The 19,264-nt window shown below is 36.8% G+C and overlaps 2 protein-coding genes across 6 annotated transcripts in view; one reads left to right on the plus strand and one right to left on the minus strand.

Moving 5' to 3' along the window:
* Positions 1–6,609, plus strand: part of LOC111654143 (caspase a-like) — an 8,014-nt gene extending 1,405 nt beyond the window's left edge. Inside the window, exons 1-8 of one of the 2 annotated variants that reach the window (XM_023405032.2) lie at positions 1,863–2,027; positions 3,320–3,601; positions 3,759–3,847; positions 4,069–4,245; positions 4,346–4,601; positions 4,739–4,897; positions 5,008–5,117; positions 5,204–6,609. In XM_023405032.2, coding sequence (XP_023260800.1) covers positions 2,021–2,027; positions 3,320–3,601; positions 3,759–3,847; positions 4,069–4,245; positions 4,346–4,601; positions 4,739–4,897; positions 5,008–5,117; positions 5,204–5,308 — 1,185 coding nt within the window. In that variant the 5' untranslated portion in view covers positions 1,863–2,020 and the 3' untranslated portion in view covers positions 5,309–6,609. Of the gene's footprint in view, positions 1–1,862; positions 2,028–3,319; positions 3,602–3,758; positions 3,848–4,068; positions 4,246–4,345; positions 4,602–4,738; positions 4,898–5,007; positions 5,118–5,203 lie in introns of those variants that run through there. The other variant, XM_023405033.2, reaches the window with a different exon arrangement.
* Positions 6,610–10,694: 4,085 nt separating this feature from the next.
* LOC111654123 (syntaxin-1A-like) overlaps positions 10,695–19,264 on the minus strand; it is a 59,905-nt gene continuing 51,335 nt past the window's right edge. Inside the window, exons 9-10 of one of the 4 annotated variants that reach the window (XM_023405009.2) lie at positions 17,010–17,120; positions 10,695–12,032 (exon numbers count right to left, since the gene is read on the minus strand). In XM_023405009.2, coding sequence (XP_023260777.1) covers positions 11,955–12,032; positions 17,010–17,120 — 189 coding nt within the window. In that variant the 3' untranslated portion in view covers positions 10,695–11,954. Of the gene's footprint in view, positions 16,028–17,009; positions 17,121–17,357; positions 17,483–18,014; positions 18,052–19,264 lie in introns of those variants that run through there. The other 3 variants (XM_023405010.2, XM_087173622.1, XM_087173623.1) reach the window with 3 other exon arrangements.

Here is a 19,264-nt window from a genome sequence, read left to right on the forward strand (position 1 = left end):
TTGTATTGGGAGGCATAAAAATGACCAAAAAACGTCATAGTATAGTATGGCATAAAAATGTCAAAAAATGTCACGGTATAATAAGGCATAAAAGGTCATAAAAACGTCATAGTATTGTAAGGAATAAAAGAACACAGTACATTAAGGCATAAAATGCCAAAAAACTTCATAATAGAATATGGCATAAAAATGTCAAAAAACGTCATAGTATAGTATGGCATAAAATGTGAAAAAAACATAATAGTATATTAAGGCATAAAAGGTCTTAAAAACGTCATAGTATGGTACAGGATTTAAAAAAACAGTAAATTAAGGCATAAAAATGCCAAAAAACGTCATAATATAATATGGCATAAAATGTCAAAAAAATATAATAGTATATTAAGGCATAAAAGGTCTTAAAAACATCATAGTATCGTAAGGAATAAAACGACATATTATATTAATGCATAATAATGCGAAAAAAAGTTATAGTATATTATGACATATAATGTCAAAAAAAAAGTCACAGTATAATAAGGCATAAAAGGTAATAAAAACGTCATAGTATGGTAAGGAATAAAAAAATACAGTACATTAAGGCATAAAAATGCCAAAAAACGTCATAATATAGTATGGCATAAAATGTCAAAAAACGTCATAGTATAGTATGGCATAAAATGTCAAAAAACATCAAAAATTGTGATAGTATCGTAAGCCCTAAAATTGTCATTTTATACTCCAGTTAGACTTAGTGGAGGGTACCAAAGCAGGTCTGGTGATTATGCAAACACTGCACAGAGAAGTGCTAACCTGGATTCAAACTCACAACGTTTGGAATGACAGCTGATGCTTTTAACCACTCTACTACCCTACCAACTTAAGATCAGCAAACTTAATAGTATAGTCAGGCAATACAATTCGTAAAACATAATATATTAAGGCATTAAAGGTTATAAAAACGTCATAGTATGGGAAGGCATCAAATGAAATTGTATTGGAAGGCATAAAAATGACAAAAAAAACGTCATAGTATAGTATAGCATAAAAATGACAAAAAACGTCATAGTATGGTATGGCATAAAAATGTCAAAAAACATCATAATATAGTATTGCAAAAAATGACAAAAAACGTCATAGTATAGTATGGCATAAAATGTGAGAAAAACATAATAGTATATTAAGGCATAAAAGTTCATAAAAACGTCATAGTATGTTAAGGCATCAAATGAAATTGTATTGGGAGGCATAAAAATGACCAAAAAAGTCACAGTATAGTATGGCATAAAAATGTCAAAAAATGTCATAGTATAGTATGGCATAAAATGTGAAAAAAAACATAAAGGTATATTAAGGCATAAAAATGCCAAAAAACGTCATAATATAGTATGGCATAAAATGTAAAAAAAAACATCATAGTATATTAAGGCATAAAAGGTTATAAAATCATTATAGTATGGTAAGGCATCAAATGAAATTGTATTGGAAGGCATAAAAATGACAAAAAAACGTCATAGTATAGTATGGCATAAAATGTCATAAAAACGTTATAGTATGGTAAGGAATAAAAAAATACAGTACATTAAGGCATAAAAATGCCAAAAAACGTCATAATATAGTATGGAATAAAATGACAAAAAACATCAAAAATTGTGATAGTATTGTAAGCCCTAAAATTGTCATTTTATACTACGTCATAGTACAGTTAGTCTTAGTTGAGCGTACCAAAGCAGGCCCGGCGTTTTCGCAAACTCTGCACAGAAAAGTCCTAACCTGGATTCGAACTCACAACCTTTGAAACGAAAGCTGATGTTTCTAACCACTCTATTATCCTGCCAAGACATTGTAGTGCACTGTATTACTGAAGGGTTAAATAGGCTGGAGGCGTAACCAGGAAACATCGTTCATCGCATCAAATCGTGCGCATTACGCACACGTCGCACCACACACAAACTACTGGAAATCAGAAACTTGGAAGATTTTAAAAGGTCTTTGAAGACTTCAGATTAACCAGCCCTGTGATTGATACGAGAATTGTGCAATGGCAGGTAAGTGTTCACGGTCTAGATGCACTTTTATGGTGTTATGTGTGTTGGCGGCAATATGCTGGCGATCAGCCAGTAAATTTAACAATCTACACAAGCTTGTTATCAATGGAGGACAGGAGTTAGACATACGGTTGGTTTTAGACGTACTTGTACTTTCACTCTGTAGGCGCTCAAGCCTGCATTATTTGTGGTGTTGTTTAGTCTTTTATTCGAGACTCTGATTTCTTCTGAATGAAAATGATAAATTATGTTGAAAACAGATCGTACTGATGGTCTAATAGTCAAATAGTTTTCAGCTGTTAAAGTAAAGCAGGAAAACCCTCCCCTCTTCCTTACAGGGAGGGCACAAACCATACTAAACCCTCCACCCTGCATTACATAACCAAAGGCGTAGTTTAATTATATATTATTACATTTTATCCTAGCGATTTGAAATCTAATGGAAGTATATCAAACATATAGAAATATTGTTAACATGTTATAATAAAGGTACAAACGCTGCTGATTTCAAGCAGGATGTATCATGAATTCCAGTCGCTCACTATAAAGAAATAACCAAATTACTGTGAGTTCATGTGATTAGTTAATGCTTAATGGATCATCAATTAATGGTTGATAACGCGCAGTTGCTTCATTCGCATTGATTTCTGTGCATCACTTAAACATGTTTTTTTAAAACGTTATTATTGACTCAGGTGCCAGTTTATTAGGTACACCTGACAAAGTTAAAAACAAAGTATAATTGCTGCAAATCATCACGTTTGTGATGTTCAATTTGTGCTGCCGCCGTTTCAGAGAGGTGTCAATTCAACTGTGTGGTCATGTTGGAGGATGAAAATTGAATTACATGACTATTTATATCAATATACAATGTATAATGCACTACAGTTCAACAGCACCATCCTCTCAAATGGTCATACTCTCCAAAACAGTTTCAATAAAAACTGAACATTATAACCATTATAACCAGATATTAGACATTTCTGATATTGTCTTATTCATAATCCCAACCTTTCACTGAAATGACATTAAGAGGCCAACATTTAGGTTGTGTCATTCCTTTTGATTCATATCTTCTTTTAGATGAGGACCTTTTCAGGGTGAGGACAAAGTTTTTGGATAAGGTGACTAAACAAGTTATTAATCAGCTGCTGGGTGATATTTTAGAGGATTGTATTGTGAATAATGGGGAGCAAGAGTCAGTCCTTGTTGGGAACAAATAACACATTGAATCCCTTGAATAATCCAAACTTGAACGGTTTTGTTTCCATGCTTCATATTCTTTCCACTAGATGAGCTTTTCAATGTGAGGAGTGAGTTTGCGGCGAGGGTGTCCATTGCTCTAATTAAGGAGCTCCTGGACGACCTTTTGAAAGATAAAATCGTGAACGATGGGCAGAGTGAGTCAATACTTCAAGACAACTCTACCAGAGCAGACAAAGCACGTGACCTCATTGACACAGTGAGGAAGAAAGGAGATGTAGCCAGCAGGGTGATGATCACTCACCTTCACAGAAGAGATCCTGAACTTTACTCTCAACTGGGCCTGGGCTGTGGTCAGCGTGCTCCACCAGGTGAGCTGATATTTTACAGCTAGAGAGAACTGCATCCTATTTTTATCCAATCCAATATTGTATTTTGACATTGTCATGATCATCAGCTTTTGTATATGAACCAAAATACCGCATTTTCAATGTCAAATTCAATGTTGTTGTGTTTTGTTGTTCCCAGCTGCAGAGCCGCAGACTAAGCAGGAGTGGTCAACCTCGCTCATCCCTACCACTAAGGAATTCTGGGAGAAGAAACAGAATGATAGAGATGTTAGTCATTCATAAAAGCCTTATCAAATATCTTATCTGGCTTAATTGACAGACTTACTCACCACTATGAGCCAACAATGGGAAAAATTTAGTTTTAATACAACATTTTAATACAAAATATTTGATCATAAATCTTTCTTATAAGTCTACTATGTCGATGTACATGTAAATACATATGGCAAAACTTTGATACATTTTTTTCCTTTAAATTTATTTTTCAGGTTTACCCTGTGACCAAAAATAATATTAAAAGTCGTGTGGCCCTGCTAATCACTAATGTAAGGTTTACCGATGAGAGACTTAACAGAACGGGAGCTGAGAAAGATGAGGAGAACATGGAGAAACTGCTGAAAGCTCTGGGATACGATGTGATGAAGTGCACAAACCTCACTGGAAAGGTACTAGTGAAAAAAAGAAAACACATTTTCTTTTTGTTAAATCAGAACATTTGATTAAGAAATGACAGTGACTGACGACTGACTTTTTGTGTTCTCACAGGGGATTGATGAAGCTTTAATTAAGTTCTCTAAACAGGAAAAACTCAAAGAGACAGACAGTGTGTTGGTGGTTATCATGTCTCATGGGAAACTGGGAGCTGTCCTTGGTGTCAACTCAAAAATTAAAATATGTGATGAGACTACATCTACCCCAGATGAGTTCTCCATCGACAACATTTACAAACACTTGGGCACAGACAAATGTCCAGCGCTGCTGAACAAACCCAAAGTCATCATCATCCAGGCCTGCAGAGGAGGTGAGTCTCATCTATTCTTACAGATGTTCCAAACTTGAATTCAAATTAAGACTTTGCTAAATGAATGTCATACTTCGTTGTATTTTAGAGAGAGGTTGCCATGAATTGTATCAAATAATATGCCACATGTATTTCAGGCGAGCATGGATCTGTGCTTCTTTGCGATGGTGCAAAACCATGTGATGTCCCACAGCAAGGTCCGTCTGCTTCTGCTGCCGAAGAGGACATAGAGGATGATTCTTTGAAGTTTGTACACAAAGAAAAAGACTTCATTTCTCTTCTCTCCTGCACCCCTGGTCAGCTCAACTGAAATATTATCAGATCAAATTTTAAACCTCGTGACAAGAATAGTTACAGCATAATAAAAATCTGTAAAAAATAAATGTATTTTCTGTTTTTCCTGCAGATACTGTCTCATATAGACACCCAGAACACGGGTCTATTCTTATCCAATATGTTGTTGATGTATTCAACAATTGCTCCCATGAGAATGACATTGAGGAACTTTTCAGAAAAGTGAGTTTTGCAATAATGAAGATGTTCTTGTTTTATAAGTGTAAGCTTTACTTCATTTCATACACTGTCTGTTTTTAACTACACAGGTCATGCGACGCTTTGAAGAGTTTTCCGCTGGCAGCAAAAGACAAATGCCGACCAAAGAGAGGTGCACTCTTACGAAACGCTTCTACCTCTTTCCAGGTGTCTGAGATAGGACTCAATCCTGTTCAGCACAGCTTTTGTAGCCACATTTAAAATCATGGTTTCAATTCTTTCAAAGGTGCTAATCAGTGAATAGATAGCAGGCAGGGGACAAGGGGGTCAGGGGGCGCTGGGCCAGAGCCTGTGCACAAAGTGTCTGATGAGACTTCTTGTTGCAAAGCTCATCAAAAGACTACAACAAAAATGCCAATGACTGGAAAGAGGCACAAAATGACCACAAACAGATGCAAACGAATGCAGATGCAGAATCACTACAATGAGAAGCATTTTGCATCTCTTTCAGTCTTGGTGTTTGGCCCCTTGGTAGGAGGGCTGGGGGCTTTTTACATAGTCTCATAATTTCATCCTTGATAAACCTAAACTTTTTTCTATTTGTAGTTGAATCTTTGCTTTTATATGTTTATATGTCTGACAATATGTCCATCTTTTCAATTAATGGAACATGGGAATTTTTATAACCCTGTAGTCTGTGATTGAACAGGTTCGCTCACTCACAAAAAAAACAGAACACATTTTAAAGTACAAAATTATGAAATCACTTTGATTTACTGTGTAGCCAACAGAACATGTAAGAAGAGTACCATGAAGAATGGAAATCAATTCCAGGGCTCAGACAAGCAGCATAAAGTTTATGATAGTTGTGGTAGATCTCATTGTAATTTTATTTGCATTACTAAACAAACTAATCAAGCTCATTATAAGCGTCTTTAATGCATCCATGCTAAAACAGTTAAGTATTTTTTGTTTGCCTTAATTTGGGCCAGATTGGGAACAATATTGTGTCTTTATTTTGCTTCAATTCATTCAGCACTCCAATGAGTCAGATGAGGGATGGAATGGGAATTTGTGCTGTTGTGGGTCTGTTCGCTGAATATCTATATACACAAATACACTTGACTTGAGTGAATACCTTGTAGCCACAATTTGATGCTGTCACACCCACTAGCTTGGTTAATCAGCAACAGTGGGGCAAAGGTCTCAGGCAAAGATATAAAAGTACTTGGTGCTGTGAAGACTGGCACAGTCAACATTGCGTGGTTGCTATTTTATGGTAGTCATCTGATATACTGTATGTGTTGTAGTTGTTAATACTTGTATTACATTTGCTTGTTTGGTGATCAATGCTGATCTAAGGGGCTACAGAAGCTGTGTTGCTTTGGATTTGATTTTGTATTCTATTTTGTAGAATGCACAGGCATTATCATTGTAATCCTGCTATTGGCACATAGTGTATACGGCTGCCCACTGTGCATTTCCTTCAATAAAACTCACTGACCTGAGGATCCTCTCTCCCGTCCCGCCGTGATTCTTTTACCAAAATCATATCTGCTGACTCAAACCAGGTAAAATCTCCAAAGGCCCCAGCCTTTTTATGTTTCTTTTACCACTTAAGAACATTCTTTAAAAATAAAATTCTTGTAGTTACAGGAAATACCCCATTAATTGTCATAAAATGAATTAAGGCAGAAAGAGGAAACCTTGTCAGGAATACCACTTGAACTTTGCCCTGTACCATACATGTTACAGGGAAAACCCAGCATTAACTGCTGTTCCATGCTTCCAGCACACTGTGAGAACGGAAACATGCTTTAGAGAAAAAACGATTACAACAATATTCAACAATTATGACATTATTTCAGTTTTTTTTCCAAAACTGTGATTGTTTTTATTTCACAACAAGGCTTCAGTTACATTAATATTCAGTAACTTCCCCAACACTGATCATGATCTTAAAAAGTTTAAATCATATATGAGTGATGTTCATGATGCACACATAAGAATCCAACATATTCTCCAACAGTCACCAATTGTCATCAAAGTGATCATAATAACCATGGCACATATATAATATATATATATAATAAGGAAAAAATAACATACACACAAGAACACATATACCTCGTCCCACATATACTATAAACTTGCATAGTCCTATACATTTACATATATGCAGTATATAAACATACATGCTGTACACAAAAATCTAGATATGGGTTAGGGTTATTAAGAGCAAATAGTCTGAGGAGTAGATGGGACTTGAGGGTTTAATTGAACAAAATTAATTAATTAGAAGGGGTGTAATATGGTTCTGGGTGTCTAAAGACCTAAGTCTACATTTAAAGGTTCACATTTTTCTAGTCTGTCATAAAACAATATTCACATCCCATATATACAGTGGAAATGTTATTGGTTATTGGAATTGTTCCTCTTGTCTATACTAAGACAATCATCATTCTGCACAAAGTGGAAGCACAAAATGAGTCTAGTAGTAAAAATACTGAGACGTTTTGCCTAATTCAGACAACTGAAGTGTCATATTAACTTTGGCTGAACATGAACCTTGGAGTGACTGCTGGAAGCAGTAACTGTTTCAATGTACACACGGACATGTCAGTATTGTTCTAAGACAGACCTGACAAAATGAAAATGAGACTGATGGCCTTCAAAATAAAAAAGGAATTTGTAGTCCAATACAACATACTACTTTATTGAACTCTGGAGATAAAGAAGATACTGGAGGGTGAAGACTGACTTGGCTTTAAAAGGATGGACTCCTCTACTTGTGCCCTGTAAATAAGTACCTGTGCCTTCTTGTTTCATTATTTTGTCCACTCCATTTACGGTGTATCAATGGCGGTAGTCTGAATAACAGAAACACCTCTCTGGATAATGGAATACAGTTCAACTCATCACTATATTCATCTTTCCACTTCAGACTTGTGGAAAAGGTGTCAAAAGCTGTTCTGGAGGAGCTCCTAGTCAACCTTTTAGAAGATGGTTTGTTGAATGATGGAGAGACAGACTCAGTGCTTGATGACAACAGTAACAAAGCCAACATGGCATGAGGAAAGAAGACAAAGCCAGCAGGAAGATGATCGCTCACCTGAAAACAGAGATCCAACACTTTATATCTTTGAGGTGTTCAACACCTGCTTCCATGAGGATGACATTGATGAAACTTCAGAAAAGGGAGTTTTTCACATGGAAACGTTTTTGTGGTTGTCTGCTAAAAGTGAAAAGGTTCAGTTCAACAGCTGTGATTTAACAAGACCTTAGAGCAACCAGTAACCATGTTGTAACCACACAGGTCATGCAATGCTTTCTGTCCAGAGAGAAATTAATGTGAATGAATGTCTATGCAAGTGTGAGGTTGGTTGTTATCAGTTCGGCTAGGTGAGGCCCTGATACAACCTGGGAAGACAGAAGATTTGAATCACATTAGATTGGTCCATGAGGATACACATATACCTTATTTATCCCCTAGGGGAAATTGAGGGTTAGGATCTGCTGACATGAAGTCAGTAGGAATCATTTGTCATTTCTAGTGAGATCAGAAATCAGAATCTTTTTTTTAGTTTTCTTTTTTAGTTTTTTTTATCACATTCATTAGGGATTTGAATGTTTGATATCTATTAGGGGAAAGTCATAAAAGTAGAGTCATTGTTGCAGAAATTCTGCACTAAGTCAGAGGATATCTTTTTCACTGAGTGCAGTGACTCTCTGTTCTGGCCACATCCTGCATGATGTGACTAGTGCTACTAGATAAGCATGAATTACATGGAAATAGTGTTTTCAGAAAACTTTGATGGGAGCAGACTGACACCATGAATAGGAACTGGGCCTCTCCTGTGGTCAGCTTGCTCCATCAGGTGAGCTGATTCTAATATTGATGGTTGAACAACCCTTGGTGCCAAAGAAAAGAGAACATGTTTTATTCAAGTGTGACACAGTAACATAAAGACAATAGCACACTATTAAAGTTACAAGTAAAGGTCCTGCATTCAAAATTTTACTTAAGTAAAAGTACAAAAGTATTAGCATTTTAATGTTGCAGTTGGTTGAGGTGGATGTCATATACCATCCTTTGTATACGTTACTATTTACCAGTTTAACCCTTAATATACATTTTCTGTGCAATGTTAATCTGAAAAGTAATTAATACCTACTCTCAGTCCATTTTGCTGAGGAAACTTTTGTACTTTTACTTTAGTAACATCCTTAGGGTAGGACTTGTACTTTTAATGGCGTATTTTTACATTGTGGTACATTATGGGCTCTCTCTCTGCACTCTTCATCTGTCAGTCTGAGGGGATGATAAGAAATAAAAAGAGTGAAACTATTACTAAAGCAAGTATTTCAAAGTAAAATGCTAGTAAGAAGAATATTAATTGTATCTGTGTGAAATAACTTTATACACATGGTGGTAATTAATTAATAGTTAGATGGAGTAACTATAACAACAGTGATAATAATGAAATTAATTAAATGTGTTATCCAATAATCTGTAATGAACTCATTCTAAATGATAATAGAATAATCAAATACAGTAAAAAAAAATTGTTTATTAAATGCAATTTTTAATCTTAATGAACATGAAACTAAAAGCAGAAGTTAAGTGCTCTGTTTCCTTTGACTATGAGGAAAAGGGAACTTCAGAGTCCAGATGAGAGTTGCTGGAAAGTGAAGCGCACAGAGGACACACGCAGTTTACCCACAAAAACAGGAAGGATATCCAAGCAGAAGTGTCCAGAAAAACTTAACAAGCTGGACAAAACTTGAACTGTTTCTGTCAGCACCTGTCTTTTCATGTTGCTCTAAATGGGGCATGCACAAACAGGCACAGAGAAAAAAATTGAAACTTAAATCTATGGCCACAGAAAACAAATGAAATATATATATATATATATATATATATATATATATATATATACACTGTATATGTATAATATAAGTTATCTCTCTCTCTGAGAGACTGACGGCCTTCAAAATAAAAAAGGAATTTCTAGTCCAATACAACATACAACTTTATTGAACTCTGGAGATAAGAAGATACTGGAGGGTGAAGACTGACTTGGCTTTAAAAGGATGGACTCCTCTACTTGTGCCCTGTAGATAAGTACCTGTGCCTTCTTGTTTCATTATTTTGTCCACTCCATTTACAGTGTATCAATGGCGGTAGTCTGAATAACAGAAACACCTCTCTGGATAATGTAATAATACAGTTCAACTCATCACACACTTCATCCCCCAAAATGATCATACAGTTTAATCAACGCCTCTCTAAGACAGTTTCAGTGAAACTGAACATTATAACATTCATAAAGGAGGATTTATTGTAGGACTATTGTATTAGATTGAATTAATTTTAGCTAGGTGGACCTAATAAACTGCCAACTGAGTGTATGTTTGGTTCATTAAATTATTATACAAAATAATGTTATAGAACAAACTACCAGCAGTGTGTGATACATTGACCAGCCCAGCATTGGAGTGCTGAGAATGCCATGTTGAAAATTGTTGAAAATGTCCCTTTAAAGGATTACAGGAACAACCTGTTTCTGTGAGCACAAATCAAAGCACAAACTCTGAGAGTCATTTTACAGACAAATTTTACTTGAAAAAACAAAACAACAACTCAGATTAAAACAAACAAAAAGTCATCACAATACAACACAAAGGAAACAAGTTGAGGAGGCAACATGGTAACATGGTTGCAGTTTGTGCATGTTTGATGTGTCGCCAGAAAACTGATATGAATGTCTTTCACAGGGCTACTTTGAGTTCATGCTTATGCTTTCTTTGACTCATGAAGTTCATTCATATAATAAACAGAAGTAGCTTGACAAGGATATGCTCTGTTTAAAGCTCGGGGTTTATAAAAAGACATAAAACAACAAGGTTTTGTCACTTACAGACCAGAATTATCAATCCAATCAGACTAGACTCCATTTTGACAGCTTATTTGAACATACTGGCAGTGTTAGAGAGCTTTATATCAGTTTACACTTTATACAAAACAAAGACACAGGTGGCTATCAACAAGCACTCATGTTCTCAGCTAGTGACTCACACGCGGCATGTTCACACATGTAGCTACAAACGAACACACACCTATTCTCTTTCACATATACTTTATGCATATGCACTCACTCACACTCAACACTGGAGCCACAACTGGTAAGGCCAGATGAAATTAAGTACATTAGCACTGCTTCTGTGAACCACGAGAGATGACCTTAGAAAGAGTTTGGCAGTGTGATGACTCTACAACCAGAATATCCCACATCAGATCAGTTTTCTTTCCCTTTTGCGATTGAATACAAAACACCACTTTACAGTGAACTAAATCATGCAGAGCTTTTGAAGGGAGGTAGAGGACATCAGAGACATAAAGTAAGAAGACTAGAAAAGATAAAGTAAATAAACGGGTTTATAGATTTTTGAAAACACTGCAGATTAGTGGCCTGTCACTTTGGCTGTACAACACAAAAAAGACATTACAACTGAATAAGTGTCATATCTGGAAGTTGGAATGTATTAGTATAGCGTTACATAGCATTTAGTAACTTTTTCATTCAAGAATTCACTTTTGGAAACATCATATCTTTGACAACACTCAACACTTTTTGCAGCACCACACATTTACAAAATAGCAACTCATGCGAAAACACCTCTGGCCCTGTACACTGTGTTTAAAATGTATCGTACAGTAGGTAACGCACCTTGTGCTAAACATTTAATAGGTTGCATTTATGAAAACAGGAAACCAAATATGTGTATCTGCTCTGTTTTTGCTCTGTTGTGTGTATATATATGTGTTTGTGTGTCTTTTAGTGTCACTGGGGCTGAGGTTTAGGCCAGAGTTCCCCCAACAATAGAAGCAATGACAATTCCCAGAACCACACAGCATATAAGGATCATAATTTTCTTCTAAATAGTGTTAACAAGAAAAGATAAACAGTCATCCACGGCAGCAAATGGAGAGCAGAGGAAGACAAGTTAGAAATATGACATCTACTATTCTTTCACACATATCACAATATTTATAATAATCTGAACAAAATGCAGTTTGGACACAATTCAGTTTGGAGAAATACACTGTGATTGAATGCAGCTGATGATGTTCGAGTGCGGAGTGTTGGATCCTGCATTTTGTTCATAGTACAGTAAACAACATACAGCAACACACATACCACAAACATGAATCACTAAGGTGTTTAAAAGCCACTGTGTGAAGAAAATAGGCATCCTCAATCATGGTGACATCTGGTGGCAGTATCAAAGAGGTAAATGTGTCAGACAGCAATCAAAGCAGCTATCTCTTGAAATAAGACAAAAGCAATATATAGACTGCACAAATGTCCATGGGGATTGTTTAATTTTACAGTAAAAATCCACACAGTGGCTTTAAAGCAAACGTAACTTGTAAAACATGTCTTTTAAAAAGCATTCCTCCACTTGAGTCTATAAAAATTCAACGTCTAACACTTCACCAGTTTTGTCAAAGAAATTGTTAGACATTTTGGGGAATAAACTCACTCGCTTTCAACCAAGAGCTAGATGAGATGGATGGATCAATACCACTCTTGTGTATGGTAAATATAAAGCTTAAGCCAGCAGCTGGCTCTGTCCAGAAGAATCAAAATCTGCCTTCCACCAACTCTAAAGCTTTGTAACATATATCTCATTCGATCTGTACAAAAACCGAAAAACATTTTGTATTTTTACAGAGAATTATCATAGATAAATTAGGAGAGCTAGCTACAATGCCACCACTCAGCCTTGTTGCCAATTTGTCCCTGTGGCCACTTTAGGATTACGTAACAAAAAAAATCCCCTGAAGCCCAAAAGTATTTTCCCCTTACACCAACATTACAAAATGAATGTCTGTAAAATTTATGATACAACTCTACCAACTACAAGCAAGATCAATTTTTACTCTTTGTATTATGAATTCTTGATCAATGAAAGTTATATATTTGTAAAACTTTCCCAGAGCCTGGGAAAAGTTATTTTCAGGTGCGTGACATAAGGTTAGTTCACCGTGTCAGGGTCAGAGGGTAGTGAATGTGGGAGTGAATGGAAAGCACTGTGATGTTGCAACATATGAGGAGCTGAGAGAAACAAAGATAAGTGTGCTTTGCTGTCAGTCACATTCCTTTGTTATAATCAATTTTGTAAACCAGAGCTACAGAGATGACAACAATTAGAGAACATCACCCAAATTATATTGTGGCAATGTTAAAATCAATAATGTAGGGTTGAACAAAACGCCAAGGGAAAACCGTCTTCAGACAGACTGTAAGAAGTATTGAGGGTTGCTTATCTACCAATCTCAACTTGACCAGCAAGCAGTGAAATGAGCTACAACATAGCCAACAAGACCGCAAAAAGGTGCAACTTTGCTCTATCCTAAGTTAAATGAATCTCATGCGGAGAAGAGACAGATGATGACTATCTTTTACATGCCCCTGCCACTCTACTGCAGACAACAGGCTGCTAGGAGATAGCATCGCCGGCTCCCTGAGACAAAACATCCAGAGACAGAGCTCTGCGCACACTCACAGCAGCATGGATTGACGTCATTACTGGCAGTTACTGAGCGCACACACACAGGAAGGAAAGTCTACTAAAACAATCAGGTACAGTGGAAGAAGTAGGGACTCCGGAGACAGGAAACCTGTTTCCCTATGGTTATTAGATCCCTAGATAGACAATGTAAGAAGAAGAAGAGGAAGCTATTTACAGCTCCTAAAATCACAGGGGGAAAAATGGCTTTATGTAAACCTCCATCTGAAATCATGGACATGGTTAGGAAAAAACCCAATCCAATCTTACATGGCTTATAAATATCCACTGTTTAGTACCTGACATGAAGCTGTTAGTAAAGTTCATAATCTATAAACTGGAGAGACACAATGAGCAAACCTCTGGAAATCAAGTCTTTTCCAAAGTGGTGCAGCTTCAAGTGTCAAACAAATGTTTCCGCATGTAAACACCGATAACATTCCTCAAAAGGTCGTCGCTCAGGCTACAAGCTGATCATTCTTTCCAGAAAAATTTTTTTCACCACCTTTAAACCCAGCTTCTCTTCTTCCATTGATTGATGGCGACACTGAGTGTGATTGTATTGCTACTGTTGACACAAGTGCATCTCCAGGAACATACTTACTGCAGACACTAATACCAAATTCTCTACACTGACGGTTCAGTTAGCTATGCAGGTTGTTAGCTGCTCCTCTGCAGGGGCAAAAAACATTGCTACTCAAGCACCAAAACAATTGGTAATTGAAAATGAAACATGGTGTGAGGAATCTTGATGAATGGATTTCATCAGGTTCTGGCTCTGGTAGAGCAATAAATAATGAAGAGTATGTTTGAAAATGTGTTTTGCAAATATATAGCTTAGAGATGTTTAGATCATACTTTTATTTTTAGGCCTAAGGAAAAAAATCTTGTGTGATTCACATTTGAGTTTGTTTTACGTGTTCATTTTATCTTTTGATAATGTATTAGATTTTAGATGTCTTAACTGTCCCGAGAGGCACTTAGTAACTGCTTTGGGTTTCGAAAGCCCACCAGAGAGATGGTTAAGAAGGTTTTTTCTGATATTTTTGTGGATAGTAGTATTCTTTTAATGATGTTGGTCCTCATTTGAACAGGGGCAGTTAGTTGATGAAGTTCAATGGACACTGGACATCGACTGAAGTTAGGTCAGTTCCAAAAAGTCAAGAAACATAATAAATCTCCCAGAAGACTGGATCGATGAGCAGCCTCTACTCGTGGTTTAAAAACCAATCCGTTGCCTCTAATACAAGCATCTGAGAAACATTGAATACGGAAAGTGACTTTGCTTTGATTGGTGTGGTTTTGATTATTCACTTTTCTACAGTTTGCAGGCTCACACAACACGGCATGATAACCAAAGATACAGAAAGAGGCAATAACTCAGAGAGGATTGCCCAGATGCAGACAGTACCAGTTCCAGATAGTGATGCTGTATTAGTAAGACAATTATTAGGTGAGACATGAGTTTATGTTCAGGTTCAAGTAACCAAGAGAGTCTTCACACATACATCTTATCCTGCCTTAAGAGACAAATTTGTGTTAGAATCAGATCTCTGGTTGGACGAGGGTCATGAGTTTCAGGTGTACTTATAACTTTCATGTTTCTCTTCTGGAAGTTTTTGTGTGCAAACATTTTCCTATAAACTTTTAAATTTATATAAGAATATATATATAAATATATAGGCATAAGAAATAGTCCAGCGAATATAACCCTGTAAAACCACAACTTTATGTTTTTACACATCAGATTTTTATTGATTTTCACATCTAACACTTAGCAAGAAAACAAATATGTTTATTTCCCAAAATGTCAAACTAATCTATTGATTCTTTGACTATTATCGGAGTGCTCAATGATTCACGCAAAAGAGAGGCTGACTGTTCATGAACGTATTCCATGCATATTATCTGCAGCTTTGTGTTTGTAGAAAAACATGCACTTCAACAGAGTACAGAACATGCACATGACAAAGTTATATCAATCATGACACAAACAGACACAAATCACAGTTCAACAGTTCCTCGAGGTGCTTGACTGTTTAGTTTAGTTTAGAATATATTAAGAAATGCATCTAAAAGTTCATGTACAATATTTGTGTGCATCAGAGACACACAGTATCGGACTGCCAGCTTCCCAGTTAATGAGCAGTTACTGACTGCACATTACAATTCAACAGCTGGACAGTTAGCGTTGTGTTTCTTTGGCAGTCATACATGCATGACATTAATAGGCAGCATCACATCCTGCCCTGTCTGCTCTCTGGGGGTTTCTTATGGTCCTAACTGAGTCCAACTGTGAGGGAAATAATGAGGACGATCACGCATACTGCAATACAACCTCCTATCAGGATCACCTTCTGCACAGGGGAAAATGGGAGGGGGAAACAAGAAGGCCAAAGTGTCAGATAATCATTCAGTGGACATAGGAGAGAATGAATGAGAAACAGAGACAGATGGAAAGAGGGAAGAAGAGGAAGAAAGGAAGCTTTGCTGTTGCACCATCTTTGATTAGAGGTGGGAAAACGGTTCACTACAAGGGCACATGATTACTCCATGTCAATTATGAAATTCCTCTACCTTTGAGTATTGTTATCGATTTTAACCAAGAGGTGGCAGAGTTGTTCCACTGTGCTGCAGGTTGGTAAATGAAGGAAGGATGTGATCAATTTTTAAAGTAAGCTGAGCATTACATGAGACAATTGCTACAACTCTCGTATGGTAAATAAGAAGCTGGGGCCAGCTGGTTATTAAACAGGGGGAAACAGCAGTAGCTGAAATTTGTATTTGTGTCACTACCACTTAAATTCATGTATCCATTACTTTTAGCTACTGCATCTATTTTGATTTCTCTATTTGCTTGCTTACTTATTTCAGGACCTCTCAGCAGCAGGTGATGTTCAGACATCACAGCTATGTGCAGCCTATCTGTTAGTTAATTAGTTACTTTGACGATACGTCTATTCTAGTTAAGCCTCACACCAATTTGTCATCCTGTTGTGTTTATTTGCTTTTCCTTTCATTTGCCAAATCATGATTTTGTTTTTTAGATTAGCCAAGCTACCTTACTATTTTTCGCTGTGTGCCCTGGTAACTCCAGAAGTACCCCCAGAGGTATGCGTGGCCCTCGTTGGGAATGACTGTTGCAGACTATATCAAATACACTCTCGACACACGTACTCCACATGCAGAATACATGACAGGTGAGCATGCACACACACTGACGACAATCACTGCACCACACTGTACACAGTACATGCAACGCCCCTGAAGTTTTCCATCACTTTCACTTGCGATAGCATGTTTGTGCACATGCATTGTTTTGTTGTGTATGTGACTCACCCTCCGGGCTTTACTCTGGTATTTAACCGCCTTCTTAGTGTCTGATACTGCCCTCTCCACATAGTCTACCGAGTGCTCCACATTGTACTCTATGCGGTCTATCATTTCCCCCTAGGAGAGGTTAGTAACAGAGGGGGTGTGGAAGACATGCAGACAGGAAGAAGAAAGAGAGAGCCAGATGTGGAGGCATGAGGAGGAGGGGATACAGATGAGGGAGGTGGTGAGGGAAAGGGGAGGAATAATGGGTGAACGAGGGGGAGAGAGAAGCACAAAGGGGAAAGGAAAGAGAGAGAAAAAGAGAAAAAAAAGACAAATAATGGCATGAGAGTCAGTTTGTAGACTGCGTACATGTTGCATCTCACCCGTTTGCTGGTCTTTTTGAACTTTTTGCATTTTGGGATGCTCTCCTTTGCTTGCTCCACGTAATCCTGAGCCTCCAACACACTCCGCTCAATGTTGTTCACCAACTCACCCTGCACAAAAGTAAGAGGAGGAGGTGGTGTGAGCAGAAATATGCCCGAGCCCATATTTGGTACCACCTCTCATAGATGTGTTTTTAAATAATAATGAGAAGACTAATCTGATGAATGTTTAATAAATTTTTTCTTCAGTTTCTTTACCTCTATTATTCATATATTTTACAATGATGTCTTGTGGCATAAATTATTACTTATTAAATGAACATCTTAAACTGTATTGTGAAAGCTTTGAGAAATATACTAATAGATCCTCTCTTTAATCATATATTTATCCACATTTTCATTTATTTTCACTTTCATTTATGAAGGCAGCAGAGGTCATGTTTAAATCAGCATTCATCAACAAAGAATAAAGAGTATTGTACATTTAGCATTAACCCAGGATTGTTAAAAATAAAAGAATTAACAATTTTCTCTTCAAAAGGCTAATATGGTGAAACAGTGGATACAACTCTCCATGCATGCACTGCAGCAATTATTTCTCAAAGAATAAAAAGGAGAAAATTAGGAATCACAGGAAAATTACCTTGCTAAATTAGAAGGGGAGCGCTGTTCTCTGTTCTCTAGAGCTTAGAGTCATTGTTGTGGTGACAGTTGTGGAAAAGAAATAGGGAAAGGAAATAGAGAGAGTTGGGGACAGAGAGAGCAAAGCTGAGAAAGGCAAAATTAACAAACGGACCAGACTTATCTTAAATGTTATGACAGTTAATAAAGGAGGGGTTAGTTAATTGAATTATTTACATTTAAAGCATTCACAGGTATGACAAGAGAACAAAAGAGTATACACACAGAAACACACATAGTACTACTGAATCATTTGGCATTTAAACAATCATCACTCCCACACTGAAATTATGAGGGAAGGCCTCTTACTGCATTCTGCTGTCCTTGAAATTCACATCACTCACATACAACAATTTACTTCCATATTCATCATTTGGAATATTTTCTTATTCATTGTGTTCTCTCATTCAGATTTCCTTTTGCATAATTCAGACTGGTTATTTCTGATGAGGGAAACAGTTAATCTCTGTGGGGGTTCAGCCCTCACACTCATACTGTCACACATGCAGGCAGGCAGCAGGCCTACAGAATAACCTGAAGCTCTACACTTTACTGAAAAGAGCACAGGCAACTCTTACACTTGAGGATTATCTACATATGTGACTTTGAAACTACATATTAACAGTACAAGTAGGTTCACTGCTCACCCTCAGTGATGTAAGTTTTCAGTGTGCACCATACAACATTCCAGTAGCAGAATCAAACTTTAAGCGCGGGGACATGAAAAAGTAATTATGAAAAAATCACAACTTACAAAACCAAAACCCCTGAAATATTTAAGGTGTGTTTATAATTTAAAGATCTGATAAAACAGCAACTCTGTTTAGTTGCTAACTTAGAAATCTCACATGACAGACTTTCCTTCCTGCTCATGAACGCAGCATGAGTTATTAGTTTAGTCTAAAAAAAATGGTCAAATGGCAGAAAGTACAAACTCAGATAATCACTAAATTCTAATCAACTGATCATTGAGCCAATAATTATCTGTCCCCCAAATTCCGTCTATATTTAGTGAGATATTTTGCAATCACAAAACCAGATGGAGCTGAAAACGCAACCTCCATCCAACTCGGTTGGCATAGATGGGTATATTTATACTAATACACTCCACAGCTTGTATGTAAAGTAAAAACACTGCCAGTATCTGTCAGTCTGAAGTGGAGTTATTTTTATTGTCGGGAGTTGCAGCAGGCAGGCATGCTTAGCTGCTTA

Source organism: Seriola lalandi, unplaced genomic scaffold, assembly GCF_002814215.2.
Source record: "Seriola lalandi dorsalis isolate HSWRI2012SDOR001 ecotype SW California unplaced genomic scaffold, Sedor1 jcf7180002054259, whole genome shotgun sequence".
Lineage (NCBI taxonomy): Eukaryota > Metazoa > Chordata > Actinopteri > Carangiformes > Carangidae > Seriola > Seriola lalandi.